At 43.7% G+C, this 22841-nt stretch overlaps 1 protein-coding gene and 1 long non-coding RNA gene across 3 annotated transcripts; both read left to right on the forward strand.

Moving 5' to 3' along the window:
• Nucleotides 1-10: 10 nt before the first annotated feature.
• Nucleotides 11-18606, forward strand: riox2 (ribosomal oxygenase 2). Of its 2 annotated transcripts, none has more exons than XM_084179000.1 (10): nt 11-169; nt 494-928; nt 1459-1578; nt 3273-3401; nt 5874-5977; nt 6265-6370; nt 6738-6909; nt 17711-17799; nt 17873-18019; nt 18361-18606. In XM_084179000.1, the coding sequence occupies exons 2-10, from the start codon at nt 500-502 to the stop codon at nt 18517-18519; spliced, it is 1455 nt and encodes a 484-aa protein (XP_084035126.1). In that variant the 5' UTR covers nt 11-169; nt 494-499; the 3' UTR covers nt 18520-18606. The 2 variants fall into 2 exon arrangements, with proteins under 2 accessions (XP_084035126.1, XP_084035125.1); XM_084178999.1 differs by having other exon boundaries at nt 38-148.
• A 1811-nt stretch (nt 18607-20417) lies between these two features.
• LOC311142660 lies at nt 20418-22365 on the forward strand. The gene is made up of 2 exons (XR_014614358.1): nt 20418-20545; nt 21774-22365. It is a non-coding gene; the product is annotated as an uncharacterized lncRNA (long non-coding RNA).
• Nucleotides 22366-22841: the final 476 nt, after the last annotated feature.

A 22841-nucleotide genomic window follows, 5' to 3' on the forward strand; every position in this document is an offset into this window, starting at 1 on the left:
ATGAATCACCAGAGCGGAAATTGGAAAGTACTTGTTTCCCTTCAGACATTTTATGCTGCAGGACAGAACTCCATTCTCACATGTGTAGCTATCAAACCAAACTGATTTGGGAAAATAGTTTGTTGCTAATATATTTGTGTTGAATCAGGTAGGAACATAAGCAAAACAGGTAGCTATGTTTTAGCTACGTTTAACGATACGAGCAGCAACACTAACATTATATAACGTTAGCTACAGTTTGCAAGTTAGCTAGTTAACGTTAGCTAACTAGCTTGTTAGCCCATAAGCTATGTTATTAGCTAGCTAACATGTGTACCAATTATTTTTATCTAAAGCTAGCTACATAACACCACTTATTTGCTATCGAACGGGCTATTGCAACTGCATAACTTCAGCTTGCGAGTTAATTTGATAGCAATGCAAAATGAAAACAGAAACTGATCACATAGCTAGCTATCTTCTAATGCCACTGATGTAACGTTATCTCTATCAGCTAAAGATGCCCAGGAAGGGAAGAAGAGCAGCAGCCGGAGATGATGAAGCAGTCGCTCCCAAACAGAGGAAAACAGACTCCAATGGTGTCCCCTCTCCTTTCTGCTTCGACACCCCAGACACTGTCTTCCAGAGCCTAATTTCCCCTGTGGGGCAGGAGGAATTCTTCACAGATTACTGGGAGAAGAAGCCCCTCCACCTCCAGAGGTCTGACCCAGCCTTGGCCTCCTACTACCAGTCTCTGTTCCAGCTCTCCGACCTGAAGGGGCTGTGCTCCCAGGGCCTGACATATGCCAGAGACCTCAATGTGTGCCGCTGCGTCCAGGGCAACAAGACTGTGTTGAACAAGGAGGGCCGTGTCAACTACAGCCAGCTCAGGAAGGACTTCAACCAGAAGAAGGCCACCATCCAGTTCCACCAGCCTCAGAGATTTAAGGTGAGAGTGGTGGACAGGTGTTTATCCACAGTGTTTTGTACTCCTGAGTCGTGCATTCTGGTCCGTGGTAGTATGAAACAGGAGTCTAATAAAAAGCATGATCTGGCGCACACCCAGAGAACATTATTTAGTGTAGAGGTGCTGACTAACGGTGAATAAACTGTAAGCTATAAAAACAAATAGAGTCGCACACTCTGTATAAACTCCCAGTAATTTATTGGGTAAGAAACCACCAACGTTTCAGCATCACTGTGCCTTCTAACCCTGAATAACCAGGAGTGAAGAGGTCCTAGTTAGCGCAACACTGTGGCAGTGTAGTGACAGATATCCTTTAGCTCAGATTCAGATTTGCCTATTTAAATTCGAAAGCCTTGAACTAGGATATGTTGGTGAACACAACAGTAATTAAAAGCTCTTGCACAGATATATCTGAACATCTTGGTCCATATTTGTGCAGAGCTGAACCCAATAGTATTCTATTAGGAGATTCTAAGCTGCCTGCTCTCCTCTAACTAACTGTGTGTCTCCAGGACGAGCTGTGGCGGATTCAGGAGAAGCTGGAGTGTTTCTTTGGGGCTCTGGTGGGCTCCAACGTCTACATCACCCCACAGGAGTCCCAAGGGCTACCCCCACACTACGACGACGTGGAGGTACAACACTGAACTAGCCCCAACATGGTCCACATCAGTGTAGTGTTCAGTGGGAACCAAACAGGAGAAAACATGTCATAGCTACCCATGGCGGCAGGTAGCTTAGTGGTTTAGACCGTTGTGCCAGTAACCGAAAGGTCGCTGGTTCTAATCCCTGAGCCGACTAGGTGAAAAATCTGTCGATGTGCCCTTGAGCAAGGCACTTAACCCTAATTGCTCCTGTAAGTCGCTCTGGATAAGAGCGTCTGCTAAATGACAAAAAAAAAAAAAACTCTAATTGTAACTTTCCATTTGGAATTATTTTGCTACGATGTTCCCTACTGAACATAGCCCAGCCTGCAATGTTTGTAGTATAGTTTGAGGGTTAGACAATATTTAATCATGTTTACATACTGTTTTACCCACATCATATGTATATACTGTATTCTAGTCATCCTATATAACTACTGCTGTACACACCGTTCCTATTCATATACTGTCCATACTATCTACACACCATCATATACATATATACTGAACAAAAATATAAACGCAACATGTAAAGTTTTGGTTTCATGAGATGAAATAAAAGATCCCCGAAATGTTCCATACGCACAAAAAGCTTATTTCTCTCAAATGTTTTGCACAAATCTGTTTACATCCCAGTTAGTGAGCATTTCTCCTTTGCCAAGATAATCCATCCACTTGGCAGATGTAGCATATCAAGAAGCTGATTAAACAATATGGTCATTACACAGGTGCACCTTGTGCTGGGGACAATAAAAGGCCCATTTAAAATGTGCAGTTTTGTCACACAACACAATGCCACAGATGTCTCAGGTATTGAGGGAGCGTGCAATTGGCATGCTGACTGCAGGAATGTCCACCAGAGCTGTTGCCAGAGAATTGAATGTTCATTTCTCTACCATAAGCCGCCTCCAACGTCGTTTTAGAGGATTTGGCAGTACGTCCAACGAACCTCACAACCGCAGTCACGTGTATCCACACCAGCCCAGGACCTCCACATCCGGCTTCTTCACCTGCGGGATCGTCTGAGATGAGCCACCCGGACAACTGATGAAACTTTGGGTTTGCACAACCGAATAATTTTGGCATAAACTCTCACAAACCATCTCAGGGAAGCTCATCTGCGTGCTTGTCGTGCTCTGGATCAACGTGTACGACGGCGTGTTCGAGTTCCCGCCAATAGCCAGCAACTTCGCACAGCCATCGAAGAGGAGTGGGACAACATTCCACAGGCCACAATCAACAGCCTGATTTAACTCTATGCAAAGGAGATGTGTCGCTCTGCATGAGGCAAATGGTGGTCACACTAGGTATCTGTGACCAACAGATGCATATCTGTATTCCCAGTCATGTGAAATCCATAGATTAGGGCCTAAATAATTTATTTCAATTGACTGATTTCCTTATATGAACTGTAAATCCTTGAAATTGTTTCATGTTGCATTTATTTTTGTTCAGTGTATATATTTATATTCCGGACTCTGACATTGCTCATTATGCTATTTCTTAATTTGTTTCTTAGAATTTTGGGGATTTGTGTGTATTGTTCTGTAATGTTCGGTTTTACTGCACTGTTGGAGCTAGAAACATAAGCATTTTGCTGCACCTGCGATAACATCTGCTAAATATGAGTACGCGACCAATAACATTTTATTTTATTTGACATTGGTGGCTTGGCCTCTCCCCAGGTGTTTATCCTCCAGTTGGAGGGCGAGAAACATTGGCGTCTGTACAGCCCCACAGTGCCCCTGGCGAGAGAGTACTGCGTGGAGCTTGAGGAGCGCATCGGCAGCCCCACCCACGACATCATATTGAAGGTATGTTAGGTGCAGGGTGAAGTTGCCCCTAATCTGGGTTAGTTTTGCATTTAATGGGGGCAATTGCTACATACATTTTGGGACTTTTAAATTAAAGATATACAGTGGCTTCAGAAAGTATTCAGACCCCTTGACTTTTTCCACATTTTGTTATGTTACAGCCTTGTTCTAAAATGGATTAAATTAAATGTTTCCCTCATCCATCTACACACAATACCCCAGAATGACAAAGTGAAAACGGATTTAAAAAACAGAAATACCTTATTTACATAAGTATTCAGACCCTTTGCTTTGAGACTCGAAATTGAGCTCAGGTGCATCCTGTTTCCATTGATCATCCTTGAGATGTTTTTACAACTTGATTTGAGTCCACCTGTGGAAAATTCAATTGATTGGACATGATTTGGAAAGGCACACACCTGTCTATATAAGTTCCCACAGTTGACAGTGCATGTCAGAGCAAAAACCAAGCCATGAGGTCGAAGGAATGGTCCGTAGAGCTCCGAGACAGGATTGTGTCGAGGCACAGATCTGGGGAAGGGTACAAAAAAAATTCTGCAGCATTGAAGGTCCCCAAGAACACACTGGCCTCATTTTTAAATGGAAGACGTTTAGAACCACCTAGACTCTTTCTAGAGCTGGCCGCCCGGCCAAACTGAGCAATCGGGGGAGAAGGGCCTTGGTCAGGGAGGTGACCAAGAACCCGATGGTCACTCTGACAGAGCTCTAGAGTTCCTCTGTGGAGATGGGAGAACCTTCCAGAAGGACAACACTCTGCAGCACTCCACCAATCAGGTCTTTATGGTAGAGTGGCCAGGCAGAAGCCACTCCTCAGTAAAAGGCACATGACAGCCCGCTTGGAGTTTGCCGAAAGGCACCGAATGTACTCTCAGACCATGAGAAACAAGATTCTCTGGTCTGAAGAAACCAAGATTGAACTCTTTGGCCTGAATGCCAAGCATCACGTCTGGAGGAAACCTGGCACCATCCCTACGGTGAAGCATGGTGCGGCGGCATCATGCTGTGGGGATGTTTTTCAGCGGCAGGGACTGTGAGACTAGTCAGGATTGAGGGAAAGATGAACGGAGCAAAGTACAGAAAGATCCTTAATGAAAACCTGCTCCAGAGTGCACAGGACCTCAGGCTGGGGCGAAGGATCACCTTCCAACAGGACAAAAACCTTAAGCACACAGCCAAGACAACGCAGGAGTGGCTTCGGGACAAGTCTGAATGTCCTTGAGTGGTCCAACCAGAGCCTGGACTTGAACCCAATCGAACATCTCTGGAGAGACCTGAAAATAGCTGTGCAGAGACGCTCCCCATCCAACCTGACAGAGCTTGAGAGGATCTGCAGAGAAGAATGGGAGGAACTCCCCAAATACAGGTGTGCCAAGCTTGTAGCGTCATACCCAAGAAGACTTTAGGCTATAATCGCTGCCAAAGGTGCTTCAACAAAGTACTGAGTAAAGGGTCTGAATACTTATGTAAATGTGATATTTCCGTTTATTCATTTATTTTTTACCAGTATCGCAATATGTTTTCCATTGCAAAAATAAAGAAATGTGACTCTGGATGACAACATAATGATGTTTGTTTCCAATATTATTTTCCTAAAGAAGTTTAATCCGCTTTGTGTTTTGTTTCCTTGCCACGATACTAATGAGCATTGTGCTACTGATGTCCTCCCGGCCCAACTATAAATGCCTCATGAGCTTAGTTTAACTGTAATACACTATCAGAACCCAACATTTAAGCCTGTTTTACTTCATTGTTTGCAAGCAATGTAATTGTAAACAAACACCTCTGTAGCCTCAAAACATGGTTAAAACTATAATTTTAATACCATGGACGGTCAATCCTTGCATCCATAGCTTTGTCTATGAATTTGAGTGGTTACATTTCTCCTGCCCCATCCCTCAGCTTTTTTACCAAAACAGTGGGGGGGTGTCCCACATTGCTATTGTTTGAACTGCAGATTGCCACTTTAAGGTTAAGATTGAGGGAAAGGAAGCTGATCCTAGATCTGCACCTAGGAGAAACTTCACTCCAGAGCAGGTACTTTACTCACAGCACAGGGTTAGCGACATGGGTCCCAGGAACAAGGGTCAGGCACTACTGAGCTTTAGCAAGAGAACATGCATGAGAAGACACACTTGTCTGATAACAAGTACAAACCAACCGACACCATTAATTCAGCAAGTATTGGTTCCGAATCCCAAACCTTTTTGTGCTGTGACCAGTCTAGAGCTTTAGGGGTTTCCTTGTTACCTGTCGAGTAAACAAAACCAATGTCTCTCTAGGCAAGACCAGTCAAAAGCCACAACCCGAAAGTAATCCGCAGTAGTGCACTTATGAGTCTTGATCCACATTTGGGAAACACTTCATTGGAGTATTTTGCAACGTAGTGTGACTTGTGGCCTGAGCTATTTGAGGGTAAGTGAGGGGGGGGGTGTTTGTCCTTTCTTTCCATAGGCAGGTGATCTGCTCTACTTCCCCAGAGGAACCATCCATCAGGCAGACACCCCCGTGGGAGTGGATCATTCTACCCACCTGACCCTCAGTACCTATCAGAACACGTACGTGAGACTCACTGTGTCAGCGACCCTCTGGTTGGGAAAAGGAATAGGCACACTATTAAAAACCTGATCTTTTATTTATACAACTATTAATATCATGACGTTTCAGCCGTCAATGGCCTTCGTCAGAATTTGCCAAATCGTAGCCTGACATATCTTCCCCTGGGATTCGAACTGGCAATGCCTCTCTCACCTCAACGCTATCTCAGCCCCACCACTTCTTAAGTTACTTTAACTTTTTTCTTCTCCTTTTCTTTTCGGTCTCTCTTTCCCATTGTTCACCTCAGGTCGTGGGGAGACTACCTGGCCAACGTCTTTCCCAATTTCTTGTATGACTCCCTTAAGACCAGTGACATCACCAGGAGGGTAGGCATGCCCAGGAGAATATTGATGGTGAGATCCACTTCCGTACTCTGTTCCAACACTTAAACATTTCATCCTTCCTTCTGTCCTTCCTCGAGGGAAACACTCATCTGCCATGGTCGGATTGGTGAATGGGAGTGATAACTTACAGTTCAGTAATTACCTAAAGGAGGAATAAGGAATTTGAACTGAGTTGAATGTTTAAAATAAAGTTGGAAATTTTGTTGTCACTATTGTTGCATGTTCTGCTGAATTCTAGATAGAAGATATTGCAATTTCGTTTCATAATAGAAATTACAATGTAGGCCTATTGAAAATAATAGTGGCCTACCTGCATAGTTCAGTCTTATCTACCGCTATCTATTAAGTACTATAACTGCGTGTGTGTGTGAACCAGGGAGCAAACGCACCCCCAGACACAAGCAGGCAGTTGGCCTCATTACTGAGGAGCGTGGCAGATCAGATGGAGAGGGGCGAACACCAACTCCGTGCCGGGGACATGAAGAGGGACTTTGCCCTCCACAGACTACCACCATACACACCAGAGCAAGACGACATCTCATCACCAGGTGTGTGTCTTGCTGAATAATAGTTAAAAGTCGAACGTTTATTATAGACAGTGTGTGTTGCCCATAGAATGTACAACAATAAATGGACACAGCCATATTCTGAGATATGAATGGATTTGAATGAGAAATGGACAGTGGCGTTTTTCTACCTAGAAGTGACGTTTCTGTACAGGCCACAGCTACAGATATGGGTCTAAATAGTGATGTGCATTGATACTTTAGAATGCGCCTCTATTAAGTTCTTCTGACAGATCTGTCCGGGACGCTTGCTGAATCTGAGCTAAGCAGGGAGAGTAACATTTATAGTAAGGTCTGGAAAATAGTGTTGGGGCATTGAATATGGATAGGTACAGTATCTCTAGCCACTTTGTTCTGTATCGGGGTCTTTCTATAAATAATGGGGCCAATGTGTGACATAAAAAGAAAAATTATTTTCATGCAATTCCACATGTGTACTTAGAGGAATATATGCAAATTGGCCCATAACTCAACCTATACAACAACATAGGCCTAAGACTATACATCCTTTAAACAGGGTTCATACAGACATTGGCAAGTCAAATTCAAGGACTTTTTCAAGCACTTAATTGTAATTTACAAGGACCTCAATGTTATACAATTGTGCGGCCTGTAGCCTAGCGGTTAAGAGCATTGGGCCAGTAACCGACTGTGAAAAATCTGTCTGTGCCTTTGAGCAAGGGTACTTAACCCTAATTGCTCCTATAAGACACTCTGGATAAGAGCGTCTGCTAAATTACTAAGATGTAATAATTTAGATAAATGTACATATAGAGCTTAATATAGAGCCCCCATTCCAAAAAGTGTCAATGTTTTAGGCCTTGCCAATGCATTGATTTTCTAATTATTCTAAAATATGTGAATAATGTGGATTTGCCTGACTAAATAAATTGCCTATAATAATTACAAGGACTTTTCAAGCACCAAATTGAAAACATTTCTAGGTAGGCCTATTCCAGTACTTGAATTTCTGAGCTCCAAATTCAAGTTCAAGTGGGCTACATCAAACCCGTTATATTGTTTGAAATTGCAGGTGTAACATGGAAACCGAAATATATTTGTCTTGCTATTTCATTACCAGATTATCTTGTGAAGAAGCTCACTAGCTCACTAGTCCCCTGTAGCTCATGGCGCTTGCAACGCCAGGGTTGTGGGTTTGTTTCCCACGGGGGGCCAGTATGAAAATGTATGCACTCACTAACTGTAAGTCACTCTGGATAAGAGCGTCTGCTAAAATGTAAAATGTAGGCTATGTAATTTGTTGTCATTATATCCAGAATAATGTATAGGAATAGCATTGGGTGTTGCACAATAGTCTACACAGTCCAATCCGAGGCACAAAAACATGAAAACATGAACTCATTACCTTGATGCTTTCTCTGTTAAATCTAACAACACCCTGCTGTAAATCAAGCAGACTACAATAGATGATCAACATCAATTCACTAGGGATATTAGATCCAATGTGGATCGAGTCACAATTGTCTTCACCGGCGTAACGAATGAGACACCCAAATATTCTGGACATTCCTTGCGGACACCTTTTTATCAGCACTTGGGCTGTTGTAGCATCGCATGCGCTATCACAACAGCTGTTCCTCACTTGACTGTCATTCTGAAAATTCCTTCCTGTGTCAGATGATGATGTGTGAAATTATCATGGAGTAATTAAACAGCTCGACACCAAATGCGCATCCAACAGGTATTATATGTAATTATTGGAGAACCACATTAATGACAGTATCGATTTAGGTTTTAAGTATCAAGGTAAGATTACTCTTTCTGTTAGAAGCATTCTATTTTGCAATTGCATAATGTTTGGAGGATTTGTGTGCCCATGAAAACTGTTTTCACCACGTTACATAAGAAGACACAAAATGATATGTAGTTACACTGCATTTCTGAGATCCCTATACCAAAAACTGTCCGACAGCTAGAGCCAGGATTCTTACAGGGTTCAAGTTCAATGTCTAATTTAACTGATTAATGGTTAATGAGCTGTATAAGGCCATAAATCAACAGGAAAACGCTAATCCAGAGGCAGCGCTCCTAGTGGCCGGGGACTTTAATGCAGGGAAACTTAAATCCGTTCTACCTAATTTCTACCAGCATGTTAAATGTGCAATCAGAGGGAAAAAAACTCCAAAAGACCACCTTTACTCCACACACAGAGGCGCATACAAAGCTTATAAGAAATCCCGCTATGCCCTCTGACGAACCATCAAACAGGCAAAGAGTCAATACAGGACTAAGATTGAATCGTACTACACCGGCTCTGACGCTCGTCGGATGTGGCAGGGCTTGAAAACTATTACAGACTACAAAGGAAAGCACAGCCGCGAGCTGCCCAGTGACACAAGACTTCCAGACGAGCTAAACCACTTCTATGCTCGCTTCGAGGCAAGCAACACTGAAGCATGCATGAGAGCACCAGCTGTTCCGGATGACTATGTGATCACGCTCTCCGTATCCGATGTGAGTAAGACTTTTAAGCAGGTCAACATTCACAAGGCCGCAGGGCCAGACGGATTACCAGGACGTGTACTCCGAGCATGTGCTGACCAACTGGCAAGTGTCTTCACTGACATTTTCAACATGTCCCTGACTGAGTCTGTAATACCAACATGTTTCAAACAGACCACCATAGTCCCCGTGCCCAAGGACTCTAAGATAACCTGCCTAAATGACTACCGACCCGTAGCACTGACGTCTGTAGCCATGAAGTGCTTTGAAAGGCTGGTCATGGCTCACATCAACACCATTATCCCAGAAACCCTAGACTCACTCCAATTGGCATACCGCCCCAACAGATCCACAGATGATGCAATCTCTATTGCTCTCCACACTGCCCTTTCCCACCTGGACAAGAGGAACACCTACGTGAGAATGCTATTCATTGACTACAGCTCAGCATTCAACACATTGTGCCCTCAAAGCTCATCACTAAGCTCAGGATCCTGGGACTAAACACCTCCCTCTGCAACTGGATCCTGGACTTCCTGATGGGCCGCCCCCAGGTGGTAAGGGTAGGTAACAACACATCTGCCACACTGATCCTCAACACGGGGGCCCCTCAGGGGTGCGTGCTCAGTCCCCTCCTGTACTCCCTGTTCACCCATGACTGCATGGCCAGGCACTACTCCAACACCATCATTACGTTTGCCGACGACACAACAGTGGTAGGCCTGATCACCGACAACGATGAGACAGCTTACAGGGAGGAGGTCAGAGACCTGGCCGTGTGGTGCCAGGATAACAACCTCTCCCTCAACGTGACCAATACAAAGGAGATGATTGTGCACTACAGGGAAAAAAAGAGGACTGAGCACGCCCCCATTCTCATCGACGGGGCTGTAGTGGAACAGGTTGAAAGCTTCAAGTTCCTTGGTGTCCACTTCACCAACGAACTATCATGGTCCAAACACACCAAGACAGTCGTGAAGAGGGCACGACAAAGCCTATCCCCCCTCAGGAGACTGAAAATATTTGGCATGGGTCCTCAGATCCTCAAAAAATTATACAGCTGCACCATCGAGAGCATCCTGACTGGTTGCATCACCGCCTGGTATGGCAACTGTTGGCCTCCGACCGCAAGGCACTACAGAGGGTAGTGCGTACGGCCCAGTACATCACTGGGGCCAAGCTTCCTGCCATCCAGGACCTCTATACCAGGCGGTGTCAGAGGAAGGCCCTCAAAATTGTCAAAGACTCCAGCCACCCTAGTCATAGACTGTTCTCTCTGCTACCGCACGGCAGCGGTACCGGAGTGCCAAGTCTAGGTCCAAAAGACTTCTCAACAGCTTCTACCCCCAAGCCATAAGACTCCTGAACAGCTAATCATGGCTACCCGGACTTTGCACAGCCCGTCTATTTGTCACATGCGCCGAATACAACCGGTGTGGACCTTACCGTGAAATGCTTACTTACAAGCCCTTGACCAACAATGCCGTTCAAGAAAGAATTAAGAAAATATTTACCAAATAATCTAAAGTAAAGAATAATAAAAAGTAACACAATAAAATAACAATAACGAGGCTATATACAGTGGGGAGAACAAGTATTTGATACACTGCCGATTTTGCAGGTTTTCCTACTTACAAAGCATGTAGAGGTCTGTAATTTTTATCATAGGTAAAATCACATTGTATGATTTTTAAGTAATTAATGTGCATTTTATTGCATGACATAAGTATTTGATACATCAGAAAAGCAGAACTTAATATTTGGTACAGAAACCTTTGTTTGCAATTACAGAGATCATATGTTTCCTGTAGGTCTTGACCAGGTTTGCACACACTGCAGCAGGGATTTTGGCCCACTCCTCCATACAGACCTTCTCCAGATCCTTCAGGTTTCGGGGCTGTCGCTGGGCAATACAGACTTTCAGCTCCCTCCAAAGATTTTCTATTGGGTTCAGGTCTGGAGACTGGCTAGGCCACTCCAGGACCTTGAGATGCTTCTTACGTAGCCACTCCTTAGTTGCCCTGGCTGTGTGTTTCGGGTCGTTGTCATGCTGGAAGACCCAGCCATGACCCATCTTCAATGCTCTTACTGAGGGAAGGAGGTTGTTGGCCAAGATCTTGCGATATATGGCCCCATCCATCCTCCCCTCAATACGGTGCAGTTGTCCTGTCCCCTTTGCAGAAAAGCATCCCCAAAGAAAGATGTTTCCACCTCCATGCTTCATGGTTGGGATGGTGTTCTTGGGGTTGTACTCATCCTTCTTCTTCCTCCAAACACAGCGAGTGGAGTTTAGACCAAAAAGCTCTATTTTTGTCTCATCAGACCACATTACCTTCTCCCATTCCTCCTCTGGATCATCCAGATGGTCATTGGCAAACTTCAGACGGGCCTGGACATGCGCTGGCTTGAGCAGGGGGACCTTGCGTGCGCTGCAGGATTTTAATCCATGACGGCGTAGTGTGTTACTAATGGTTTTCTTTGAGACTGTGGTCCCAGCTCTCTTCAGGTCATTGACCAGGTCTTGCCGTGTAGTTCTGGGCTGATCCCTCACCTTCCTCATGATCATTGATGCCCCACGAGGTGAGATCTTGCATGGAGCCCCAGACCGAGTGTGATTGACCGTCATCTTGAACTTCTTCCATTTTCTAATAATTGCGCCAACAGTTGTTGCCTTCTCACCAAGCTGCTTGCCTATTGTCCTGTAGCCCATCCCAGCCTTGTGCAGGTCTACAATTTTATCCCTGATGTCCTTACACTGCTCTCTGGTCTTGGCCATTGTGGAGAGGTTGGAGTCTGTTTGATTGAGTGTGTGGACAGGTGTCTTTTATACAGGTAATGAGTTCAAACAGGTCTAGTTAATACAGGTAATGAGTGGAGAACAGGAGGGCTTCTTAAAGAAAAACTAACAGGTCTGTGAGAGCCGGAATTCTTACTGGTTGGTAGGTGGTCAAATACTTATGTCATGCAATAAAATGCAAATGAATTACTTAAAAATCATACAATGTGTTTTCATACAGACCTCTACATGCTTTGTAAGTAGGAAAACCTGCAAAATCGGCAGTGTATCAAATACTTGTTCTCCCCACTGTACTAGGTACCGGTACCGAGTCAATGTGCGGGGTTACAGGTTAGTCGAGGTAATTTGTATGTACAGTGAGGGAAAAAAGTATTTGATCCACTGCTGATTTTGTACGTTTGCCCACTGACAAAGAAATGATTAGTCTATAATTTTAATGGTAGGTTTATTTGAACACTGAGAGACAGAATAACAACAAAAAAATCCAGAAAAATGCATGTCAAAATGTTATAAATTGATTTGCATTTTAATGAGGGAAATAAGTATTTGACCCCCTCTCAATCAGAAAGATTTCTGGCTCCCAGGTGACTTTTATACAGGTAACGAGCTGAGATCAGGAGCACACTCTTAAAGGGAGTGCTCCTAATCTCAGCTTGTTACCTGTATAAAAGACACCTGTCCACAGAAGCAATCAATCAATCAGATTCCAAACTCTCCACCATTGCCAAGACCATAGAGCTATCCAAGGATGTCAGGGACAAGATTGTAGACCTACACAAGGCTGGAATGGGCTACAAGACCATCGCCAAGCAGCTTGGTGAGAAGGTGACAACAATTGGTGCGATAATTTGCAAATGGAAGAAACACAAAACAACTGTCAATCTCCCTCAGCCTGGGGCTCCATGCAAGATCTCACATCGTGGAGTCGCAATGATCATGAGAACGGTGAGGAATCAGCCCAGAACCACACGGGAGGATCTTGTCAATGATCTCAAGGCAGCTGGGACCATAGTCACCAACAAAACAATTGGTAACACACTACGCCATGAAGGACTGAAATCCTGCAGCGCCCGCAAGGTCCCCCTGCTCAAGAAAGCACATATACATGCCTGTCTGAAGTTTGCCAATGAACATCTGAATGATTCAGAGGAGAACTAGATGAAAGTGTTGTGGTCAGATGAGACCAAAATTGAGCTCTTTGGCATCAACTCAACTCGCCGTGTTTGGAGGAGGAGGAATGCTGCCTATGACCCCAAGAACACCATCCCCACCGTCAAACATGGAGGTGGAAACATTATGCTTTGGGGGTGTTTTTCTGCTAAGGGGACAGGACAACTTCACTGCATCAAAGGGACGATGGAGGGGGCCATGTACCGTCAAATCTTGGGTGAGAACCTCCTTCCCTCAGCCAGGGCATTGAAAATGGGTCGTGGATGGTTATTCCAGCATGACAATGACCCAAAACACACGGCCAAGGCAACAAAGGAGTGGCTCCAGAAGGAGCACATTAAGGTCCTGGAGTGGCCTAGCCAGTCTCCAGACCTTAATCCCATAGAAAATCTGTGGAGGGAGCTGAAGGTTCGAGTTGCCAAACGTCAGCCTCGAAACCTTAATGACTTGGAGAAGATCTGCAAAGAGGAGTGGAACAAAATCCCTCCTGAGATGTGTGCAAACCTGGTGGCCAACTACAAGAAACGTCTGACCTCTGTGATTGCCAACAAGGGTTTTGCCACCAAGTACTAAGTCATGTTTTGCAGAGTGGTCAAATACCTATTTCCCTCATTAAAATGCAAATCAATTTATAACATTTTTGACATGCGTTTTTCTGGAATTTTTGTTGTTATTCTGTCTCTCACTTTTCAAATAAACCTACCATTAAAAGTATAGACTGATCATGTCTTTGTCAGTGGGCAAACGTACAAAATCAGCAGGGGATCAAATATTTTTATCCCTCACTGTAGGTAGGGGTAAAGTGACTAATATACACCGGGTAGCAGCAGTGTAAAAACAAATGGATCTGAGGACCCATGCCAAATCTTTTCAGTCTCCTGAGAGGGAAAAGGTGTTGTCTTGCCCTCTTCACGGCTGTCTTGGTGTGTTTGGACCATGATAGTTTGTTGGCGATGTGGACACCAAGGAACTCTCAACCCGCTCCACTACAGCCCCGTCGATGTTAATGGGGGCCTGTTCGGCCCACCTTTTCCTGTAGTCCACGATCAGCTCCTTTGTCTTGCTCACATTGAAGGAGAGGTTGTTGTCCTGGCACCACACTGCCAGGTCTCTAACCTCCTCCCTATAGGCTGTCTCAACGTTGTCGGTAATCAGGCCTACCACTGTTGTATCGTCAGAAAACTTAATGATGGTGTTGGAGTCGTGTTTGGCCACGCGGTCGTAGGTGAACAGGGAGGACAGGAGGGGACTAAGCACGCACCCCTGAGGGGCCCCAGTGTTGAGGATCAGCATGGCAGACATGCTGTTGCCTACCCTTACCACCTGGGGGCGGCCCGTCAGGAAGTCCAGGATCCAGTTGCAGAGGGAGGTGTTTAGTCCCAGGGTCCTTAGCTTAGTGATGAGCTTTGTGGGCACTATGGTGTTGAACGCTGAGCTGTAGTCAATTAACAGCATTCTCACATGGGTGTTCCTTTTGTCCAGGTGGGAAAGGGCAGTGTGGAGTGCGATTGAGATTGCATCATCTGTGGATCTGTTGGGGCGGTATGCGAATTGGAGTGGGTCTAGTGTATCCGGGATGATGCTGTTGATGTGAGCCATGACCAGCCTTTCAAAGCACTTCATGGCTACCGACGTGAGTGCTACGGGGCGGTAATAATTTAGGCAGGTTACCTTCGCTTCCTTGGGCACAGGGACTATAGTGGTCTGCTTGAAACATGTAGGTATTACAGACTCAGTCAGGGAGAGGTTGAAAATGTCAGTGAAGACACTTGCCAGTTGGTCCGTGCATGCTTTGAGTACACATTCTGGTAATCCGTCTGGCCCCGCGGCTTTGTGAATGTTGACCTGTTTAAAGGTCTTGCTCACAGCGGCTACCAAGAGCATTATCACACGGTCGTCTGGAACAGCTGGTGCTCTCATGCATGCCTCAGTGTTGCTTGCCTCGAAGCGAGCATAGGCTCGCGTCACTTGGTAGGTTCGCGTCACTTGGCAGCTCGCGGCTGGGTTTCCACTTGTACGTAATCGTTTTCAAGCCCTGCCACATCCGACGAGCGTCAGCCGGTGTAGTAGGATTCAATCTTAATCCTGTATGTCACATGAGTTTGGACAAATCTGTCAAGACACCAACCATGATAAAGGGTTAAACAGGTTTTTAAATCAACTCGTGAATTTTAAGGAATATACAGTGAGCACCATAATTCATTGGACAGTGACCATTTTATTTTTATTTTGGTTCTGTACTCTAGCACTTTGAGTTTGAAAGGATACAATGACAATGAGGGTGAAGTGCAGACTGTCAGCTTTAATTTGAGGGTATTTTCATACATATCGGTCCCCTCCATTTTCGGGCATCAAAAAACATTGGACAGTTTAACATAATGTAGAATAAAGTAATCATTGTTAATATTTGGTCGCATATCCTTTGCATGCAATGACTGCTTGAAGTCTGCGATCCATCGACATCACCAGACGCTGGGTATTTTCCCTGGTGATGCTCTGCCAGGCCTGTACTGCAGCCATCTTCAGTTCCTGCTTGTTTCGGGGACTTATTGCCTTCAGTCTCCTCTTCAGCATGTAAAATGCATGTTCAATTGGATTCAGATCCGGTGATTGACTCGGCCAGTCAAGGATTTTCCACTTTTTGGCCATCAAAAACCCCTTCGTTGCTCTAGCAGTAATTCTGTAGACTTCAGAATTCATTGTTCTACTTCTGTCTGCAGTCACATCATCGATGAAGACAAGTGAGCCTGTTCCACTGGTAGCCATACAGGCCCAAGCCATAACATCCCCTCCACCATGTTTCACAGTTGAGGTGATATGCTTTGGATCATGGGCATTTCTTTTTTTTCCTCCACACTTTCCTTTTTCCATCACTCTGGTACATGTTATTCTTTGTCTCATCTGTCCACAATAATTTTTTCCAGAACTCTTGGGGCTCTTTTAGGTGCTTTTTAGCAAACTGTAATCTCGCCTTTCTGTTCTTCAGGCTTATCAGTGGTTTGCATCTTGTAGTGTACCCTCTGTAGTCCTGCTGGTGTAGTCTTCTACGTATGGTAGACTTTGACACATCTACACCTGCATTCAGGAGAGTGTTTTTGATCTGTTGGCTGTTGTCAGGGGGGTTTTCTTCACCATAGAGAGTATTCTCCGGTCATCCACTACAGTGGTCTTCCTCGGTCTACTGGGTCTTTTGACATAATTGAGTTCACCGGTTGTATTTTTCTTGTTAATGATGAACCAAACTGTTGACTTGGGCATGGCCAGGGTTTTTGCAATGTTCCTGATTGATTGATTTTCATTTCTGAGCCTTATGACGGCCAGCTTCATTTGCATCGACACTGCTGTCTTCCTCATGTTGTCACACCCCAACAACAACCTCCAAAGGCAATAGCAAAGTCTAGAATCAATACTATTCATCAACAGCTCTCCTGCATTCACTAACGACACAAATGAATACACCTACCTAACGACACACACATCTGTGAAGCCAATTTAACAAATACTTGTAGTACCTTAAAATGCGGGGACCATGTAAGTTCTAATCCCCGAGCCGACTAGGTGAAAAATCTGTCGATGTGCCCTTGAGCAAGGCACTTAACCCTAATTGCTCCTGTAAGTCGCTCTGGATAAGAGCGTCAGCTAAATGACCAATTATTTTAATTATTTATGTACAAAAGGTGCTGTCATTTCTAAACGGTTCATCCGATATGTATGAAAATACCCTCAAATTAAAGCTGACAATTTGCACTTCAACCTCATTGTCATTGTATCCTTTCAAACTCAAAGTGCTAGAGTACAGAACCAAGATAACAAAAAAATGGTCACTGACCAATGAATTATGGCGCTCACTGTAGCTATGTTCCCCTCTTATGTCTTAAAGTAATGACATGAAACAAATTGGCAGATTATTATCAATGACTTATCAACAGCTGTAATAAGTTGTCCAGCGTAGGAAATAGTCACTGGTACCCTAGTTTATAGAAAGACCAATCACCATCTTGCTCAAAACAAGCCTTTTGGAGCCAACGGTTGCGCTGTAAATACTAAAGGAAGTAGACGCATTCCATGGTCAAAGCCTGCCTCTTGTAGATCTGAAAGATTTAATCAGTAATATGGTACCTGTCGTGGCCAGAGGCGAAGAAAGCAGCAGGCAATGTTGGAAAACTTTAGTACCTTCCTTCAGGAACCAAGAGTATTAAGTAACTAATATGGTACACCTTATAGCTATCCAATCCTTTCAGATCTACAAGAAGTTCCCAGGAGGAGTTCAATGTGAAATTGGGCATGAGTGTGTACATGTATTAGCGTAGGTCCTTTCTCTCTATATCTAATCTGTGTGTGTGTTCTTCTCAGCTGGAAAGATGCCTGCTTTAGAAGATACGGTGTGTCTGAGGTTTAAAGACCACATCCTGGTGTCTTTGGAGACTTGTCAAAGCCCATCAGTAAGTGCCTTCAGTTGTAACAATTTACATATTTTACCTAGCTGCTCTTGGACTAACGTGTGTGTGTGTTTAGGATGGGTCGGTATCGTTGGTGGTCGATGTGATGCACTCTCTGAGGAACAGAAGGGAGAAACACATGATGGGACAGAGTGGTGATGATGATGATGATGATGATGATAGTGGTGAAGAGGAGGAAGAGGAGGAAGATGCACCCTCTGAGGTAACCTGGCACATGTTGCATAGACAATGTATTCAGTTGACATCACAATATCATGTATGGATATTGGATTTGTGTCAAGGTACCTCTACCATTTGGATATTATAGTAGATTATACACTGTGCCAGTCAGCCAGGATTTTAAATGGTTTATGAATGAAGATGTTTATGTAACTGTAATTCATATTGACCCTCATCAAAGTATCGAATCAGAAGCTATATGTCTGTAGATGAGGCCCAATTCCTGATATTTTGTTTACACAGGCAAAATGCATTGTCATGTTTCAGACTGTCTGTAAGGTTAGGCTCTGTCTCAGTCGTCATATCTCTCCGCCTATTTCCTAGACCCCCGGCATGACCTTCCCCTTCGAAGACCTCCCGGCCATCAGGCAGCTGCAGGCGGGACAGCCCATCCCTGTGGTTCAGCTAAAAAGGGGCTTGGACAATGACAAAGTCCAGATGGCGCTGGTGCTCTGGTCGGAGGGCCTGCTGGAGGTGTGCTAATACCCCAACAGCGTACTCTGACACCAACAACCACTGCTTTCCATTAGGTCATACAAATCAATAAAGAGTCCTTTATTCTACAGTTTACTTCATCTCGTTTAAACGTGTGTGTGTGAGATTTTTGTTTTGTCTGTTTACAGATCTGAAACAACTGTAAATGTAATATTGTAACATACTTTATCGACTGGAAACACTTCAAATACATCAACATTGCTTGGGGAAAGCGGGGGAGTTGACACAGGGATGTGGTTGGCTCGATCCGAGTCTGCTCTGGGGGCTTAACACCCCTTAGAGCTGCCAATGCAAAGTGTCTGTAGGCAAACAGACTTTCTTGGTTCCACAGGTACACTGTAGTTGAAGAGATCGGTGAACTCGGGCTGGATGATGTGTGCTGTGAAGAGAGCAGCAGTTATCAGACCTGGTCCTGGCCTTTCTGCCACCCTAGGCATGACAAAAAACATTGCCCCCACCCCATTCCCCTAAAAATAGCAAAGTCCCAGTAAGCAAAATTAGGTTTAAAATATGTATTTTCCAGATGTTGAAGTTAGGTTCAATTTAGGTTCTGAATGAAATGTGAAAATACGTTTCTGGACGTTGAAAAATACCTATATTACGGACATTGAAATCAGGTTCATTTTCAGTTCTGAATGAAAGTTGAAAAGACATAATTTATAGACATTTATGTTTGGACCAAATCAAGGCCAGTCCAAAAACAAACGTGGAAATCTAGGCAGGTCCAGACAGTACCAAAAAAAGATCTATGCGTACTGGGGTGTAGACTACAGTGTCTGCCTGCAATGGAATTTTATGAATGCCCATCTATGTGTTAGGCATACTGTTTGTAAAACACCAAAAGCCGGCTGGTCTGGAGAGGACCTAAAAAAGACGCCAAAAAGACGTCGGCGTCGGTCCTTCCTTACTGGGGTTTAGCCTACATGTCTGCCTGCAATAGAATTTTATGAATGCCCATCCATGTGGTAGGCCTACTGTTTGTAAAACAGGCCGTTGCATTGGCTTTAGTCCTGATTCCTGTGACTAATCAATTTGGCTATTTATAAGCTCTGAAAATCAGCAGCTACCCAACGTTATAAGGAGTTATCCTGAGCCTATTTGCAATGAGAAGCAATGTGTTTACACAGCGAGAAATGCAGAAGTATTTTCTTTTTCGCTATGATCATAAAACAATTTATTGATACAAACTTGAAACCATCATGACTACTTAGCCCACGGGGTGAACCCTTACAAAAAAAAGATTGCTGTTTTGAAACTGCAGTAAAAGTGCAGTAACTGCAGTCAACAGTGGTATTTTGGACGCAGTAATTGCAGAATAACTGCAGTTGAACTGCATTAACTGCAGTTACACCGCAAAATTACTGCAGTAAAAAATATTATTTTGGACGCAGTATTTGCAGCATACTGCAATCTTTTTTCGTAAGGGAAACTCTTGGACCGCAGTTGTGAGTAGCCCGATTGTCCATTCCATATTGTCCATTTTACTTTGAGGATGTTTTGTTTGTTAATATGGCTTTATTTTTTGATTGGGTGCCATTTGGGTTAGGCTATTTGATCACCTGCATGATGTAAAAAAGTGTCCATCTTATTATTACATTGTCATACATTTTATCTCCAGCCTGTAGGCTACAGAAAAGGCAACATTCTCTTTCTACCATAGGCTATATCTGCTACATGATTTATGATATATTTTTTTTGGGACGGAACGTTGGTGGAGCGCCGCAGCGATGCGTCTCTCCAACAGCAGCCTGGAGAGGCGTGCTCGGAATTGACAAGCGAAATATGTTGCGCAATTGATCAAGTGGACACTGCTTATCACAGGGCGGCATCAGCGCTCAACTAAAAAGCTCATATGCCACTGGTTGAGAGAAATCGTCATTGTTTTTTGGCAGAATAATGTGAGGTTTTATGTGTTGTTGGAGGCTATGTTTCGACCAGAATCGATGCCTCTGTTTGACAACTCTTCGCTCCAAAAGATTGGCCGCTTCGTGGGCATATGCATGAACCTATTCAAGTAAGTAAATACATTTTGAAAATGTTTTTAAAAACTATGTATTATTAGATAACTACAGCAGGCCACTGTGTGTAGGCTAATGAGCTTTACAGAACTAAGTGAAATATCACCAGCTAACGTTAGTTAACTTTATATTAGCTTGTTATCTTGATGTTGGCCTATTTATCATTGTAAATTAAAAACTCATGCTCCAAATGCATTTGTACTGAACAAAAATCTAAATGCAAAGTGTTGGTCCCATGTTTCATTAGCTGAATTAAAAGGTCCCAGAAATGTTCCATATGCACAAAAAGCTTATTTCTCTAAAATGTTGTGCACAAATTTGTTTACATCCCTGTTGGTGAGCATTTTTCCTTTGTCAAGATAATCCATCCACCTGACAGGTGTGGCATATCAAGAAGCTGATTAAACAGCATGATCATTGCACAGGTGCACCTTGTGCTGGGGACAATAAAAGGCCACTCTAAAATGTGCAGTTTTGTCACACAACACAATGCCACAGATGTCTGAAGTTTGAGGGAGCTTGCAATTGGCATGCTGACTGCAGGAATGTCCACCAGAGCTGTTGCCAGAGAATTGAATGTTCATTTCTCTACCATAAATCGCCTCCAACATTGTTTTAGAGAATTTGGCAGTACGTCCAACAAGCCTCACAACCGCAGACCACGTGTAACCACGCCAGCTCAGGACCTCCACATCCGGCTTCTTCACCTGCGGGATCGTCTGAGACCAGCCACCCAGACAGCTGATGAAACTGAGGAGTATTTATGTCTGTAATAAAGCCCTTTTGTGGGGAAAAACTCATTCTGATTGGCTGGGCCTGGCTCCCAAGTGGGTGGGCCTATGCCCTCCCAGGCCCACCCATGACTGCGCCCCTGCCCAGTCATGTGAAATCCATAGATTACAGCCTCATTTATTTATTTCAATTGACTGATTTCCTTACATGAACTGTAACTCAGTAAAATCGTTGAAATTGTTGCATTTTATATTTATTGTTCAGTATAGATAACAGCAATGGAAGAGGGTGAAAGGATTTTCTGCTCCAGCTGTCAGAAAAGGGAGTAGGTGGACTAGTTAATATAGTGGAGGTTGTGGGATGACATTAAGAAAATATTCTCCTGTTTTAGTCCCTAGAGAGGAAAACTATGAAGACAGACAGATAAATGATAGTCAGGGCTGTCTAATTGTAATAAAGTGAAGCCTGTTTCTTTGTGATGTCTGTCCTCAGATATGGAGAGCTGCGAAAGCATGTCTGCAGATGAAGAGGTCCCAGTGAATGTCCCAAGAGACTGCTGGCACATCCTTGTATGCCATGGGGTTGTATGTGCACTTATGGTAGCACATGTTGTATTTAACAATACAGTTAAAAGTCACACACAATGTAGGCTACAAACTTATTACAACTGTAGCAGGCCAATCCTTCTGGAGGTATGCTGGGTGTGCAGGTTTCTGTTCCAGCCAAGCACTAACACACCTGATTCAACTTATCAAACCTAATGAGTTGATAATAATGTGTATTATTGCTGGGCTAGAAGTCTGCTCACCCAGTAGATCAGGGAGTGGAGCAAGGTTGGCCACCTCTGGTATGGACTTTTTTGTTCACCTGAAATAATGCTCAGTAAGATGTCTAACATTTACAAACAAGTTAGATTATTTGTACATTTTGAAATTATATTTTGATTAATTCAATGTTGATTCATTTAAGTGTTTAAACTTGTTTTAATTGTTAATTAAAAAGCATTATTCAAGATGAACTAGTGTCAATGTTCATTCATCACAGATCACAATTCTGCAATAAAAAGGTATGAATGGGATCAGTCTCTAATTTGTCTGTGTTTCTGTGTTGCTTTCTCAAATGATATGACCTTGTTGTCCAGTTGTGAGCTCTCCAATCAGTTTTATTTGGTTGTCACTCTGTCTCAGGATATCAGACATGTGAACCCATTTTGCAGCTTATGATAATGGCATGCATCACCAATGCAGCCAAGAGGCCTACAGTATGATGGCATAACTGGCCTAATGGGCATGTGCAATCAATGTGCCCCTTGTCATTGTACATCTGAAGCAGGGAATAGCTACTCACACATAATTTGCATATTGATGAGCTAGCTATATGTTCTGAATTTAAAATGATACCAGTAGATAATGTATATGAGGCTAACCATAAGCCAGATTTTCTACATTATTTTTCTGACATTAAATTGTTTAGTGCAAATGCAACCCTTGTATTCTAGGTATAGTACTGTACATGAAAATAAGGAGCTGGCAATTTGAAGACTAATTAAAAATGTCAAAA

Source organism: Coregonus lavaretus (assembly GCF_964263955.1).
Source record: "Coregonus lavaretus genome assembly, chromosome: 15".
Classification (NCBI taxonomy): Eukaryota; Metazoa; Chordata; class Actinopteri; order Salmoniformes; family Salmonidae; genus Coregonus; species Coregonus lavaretus.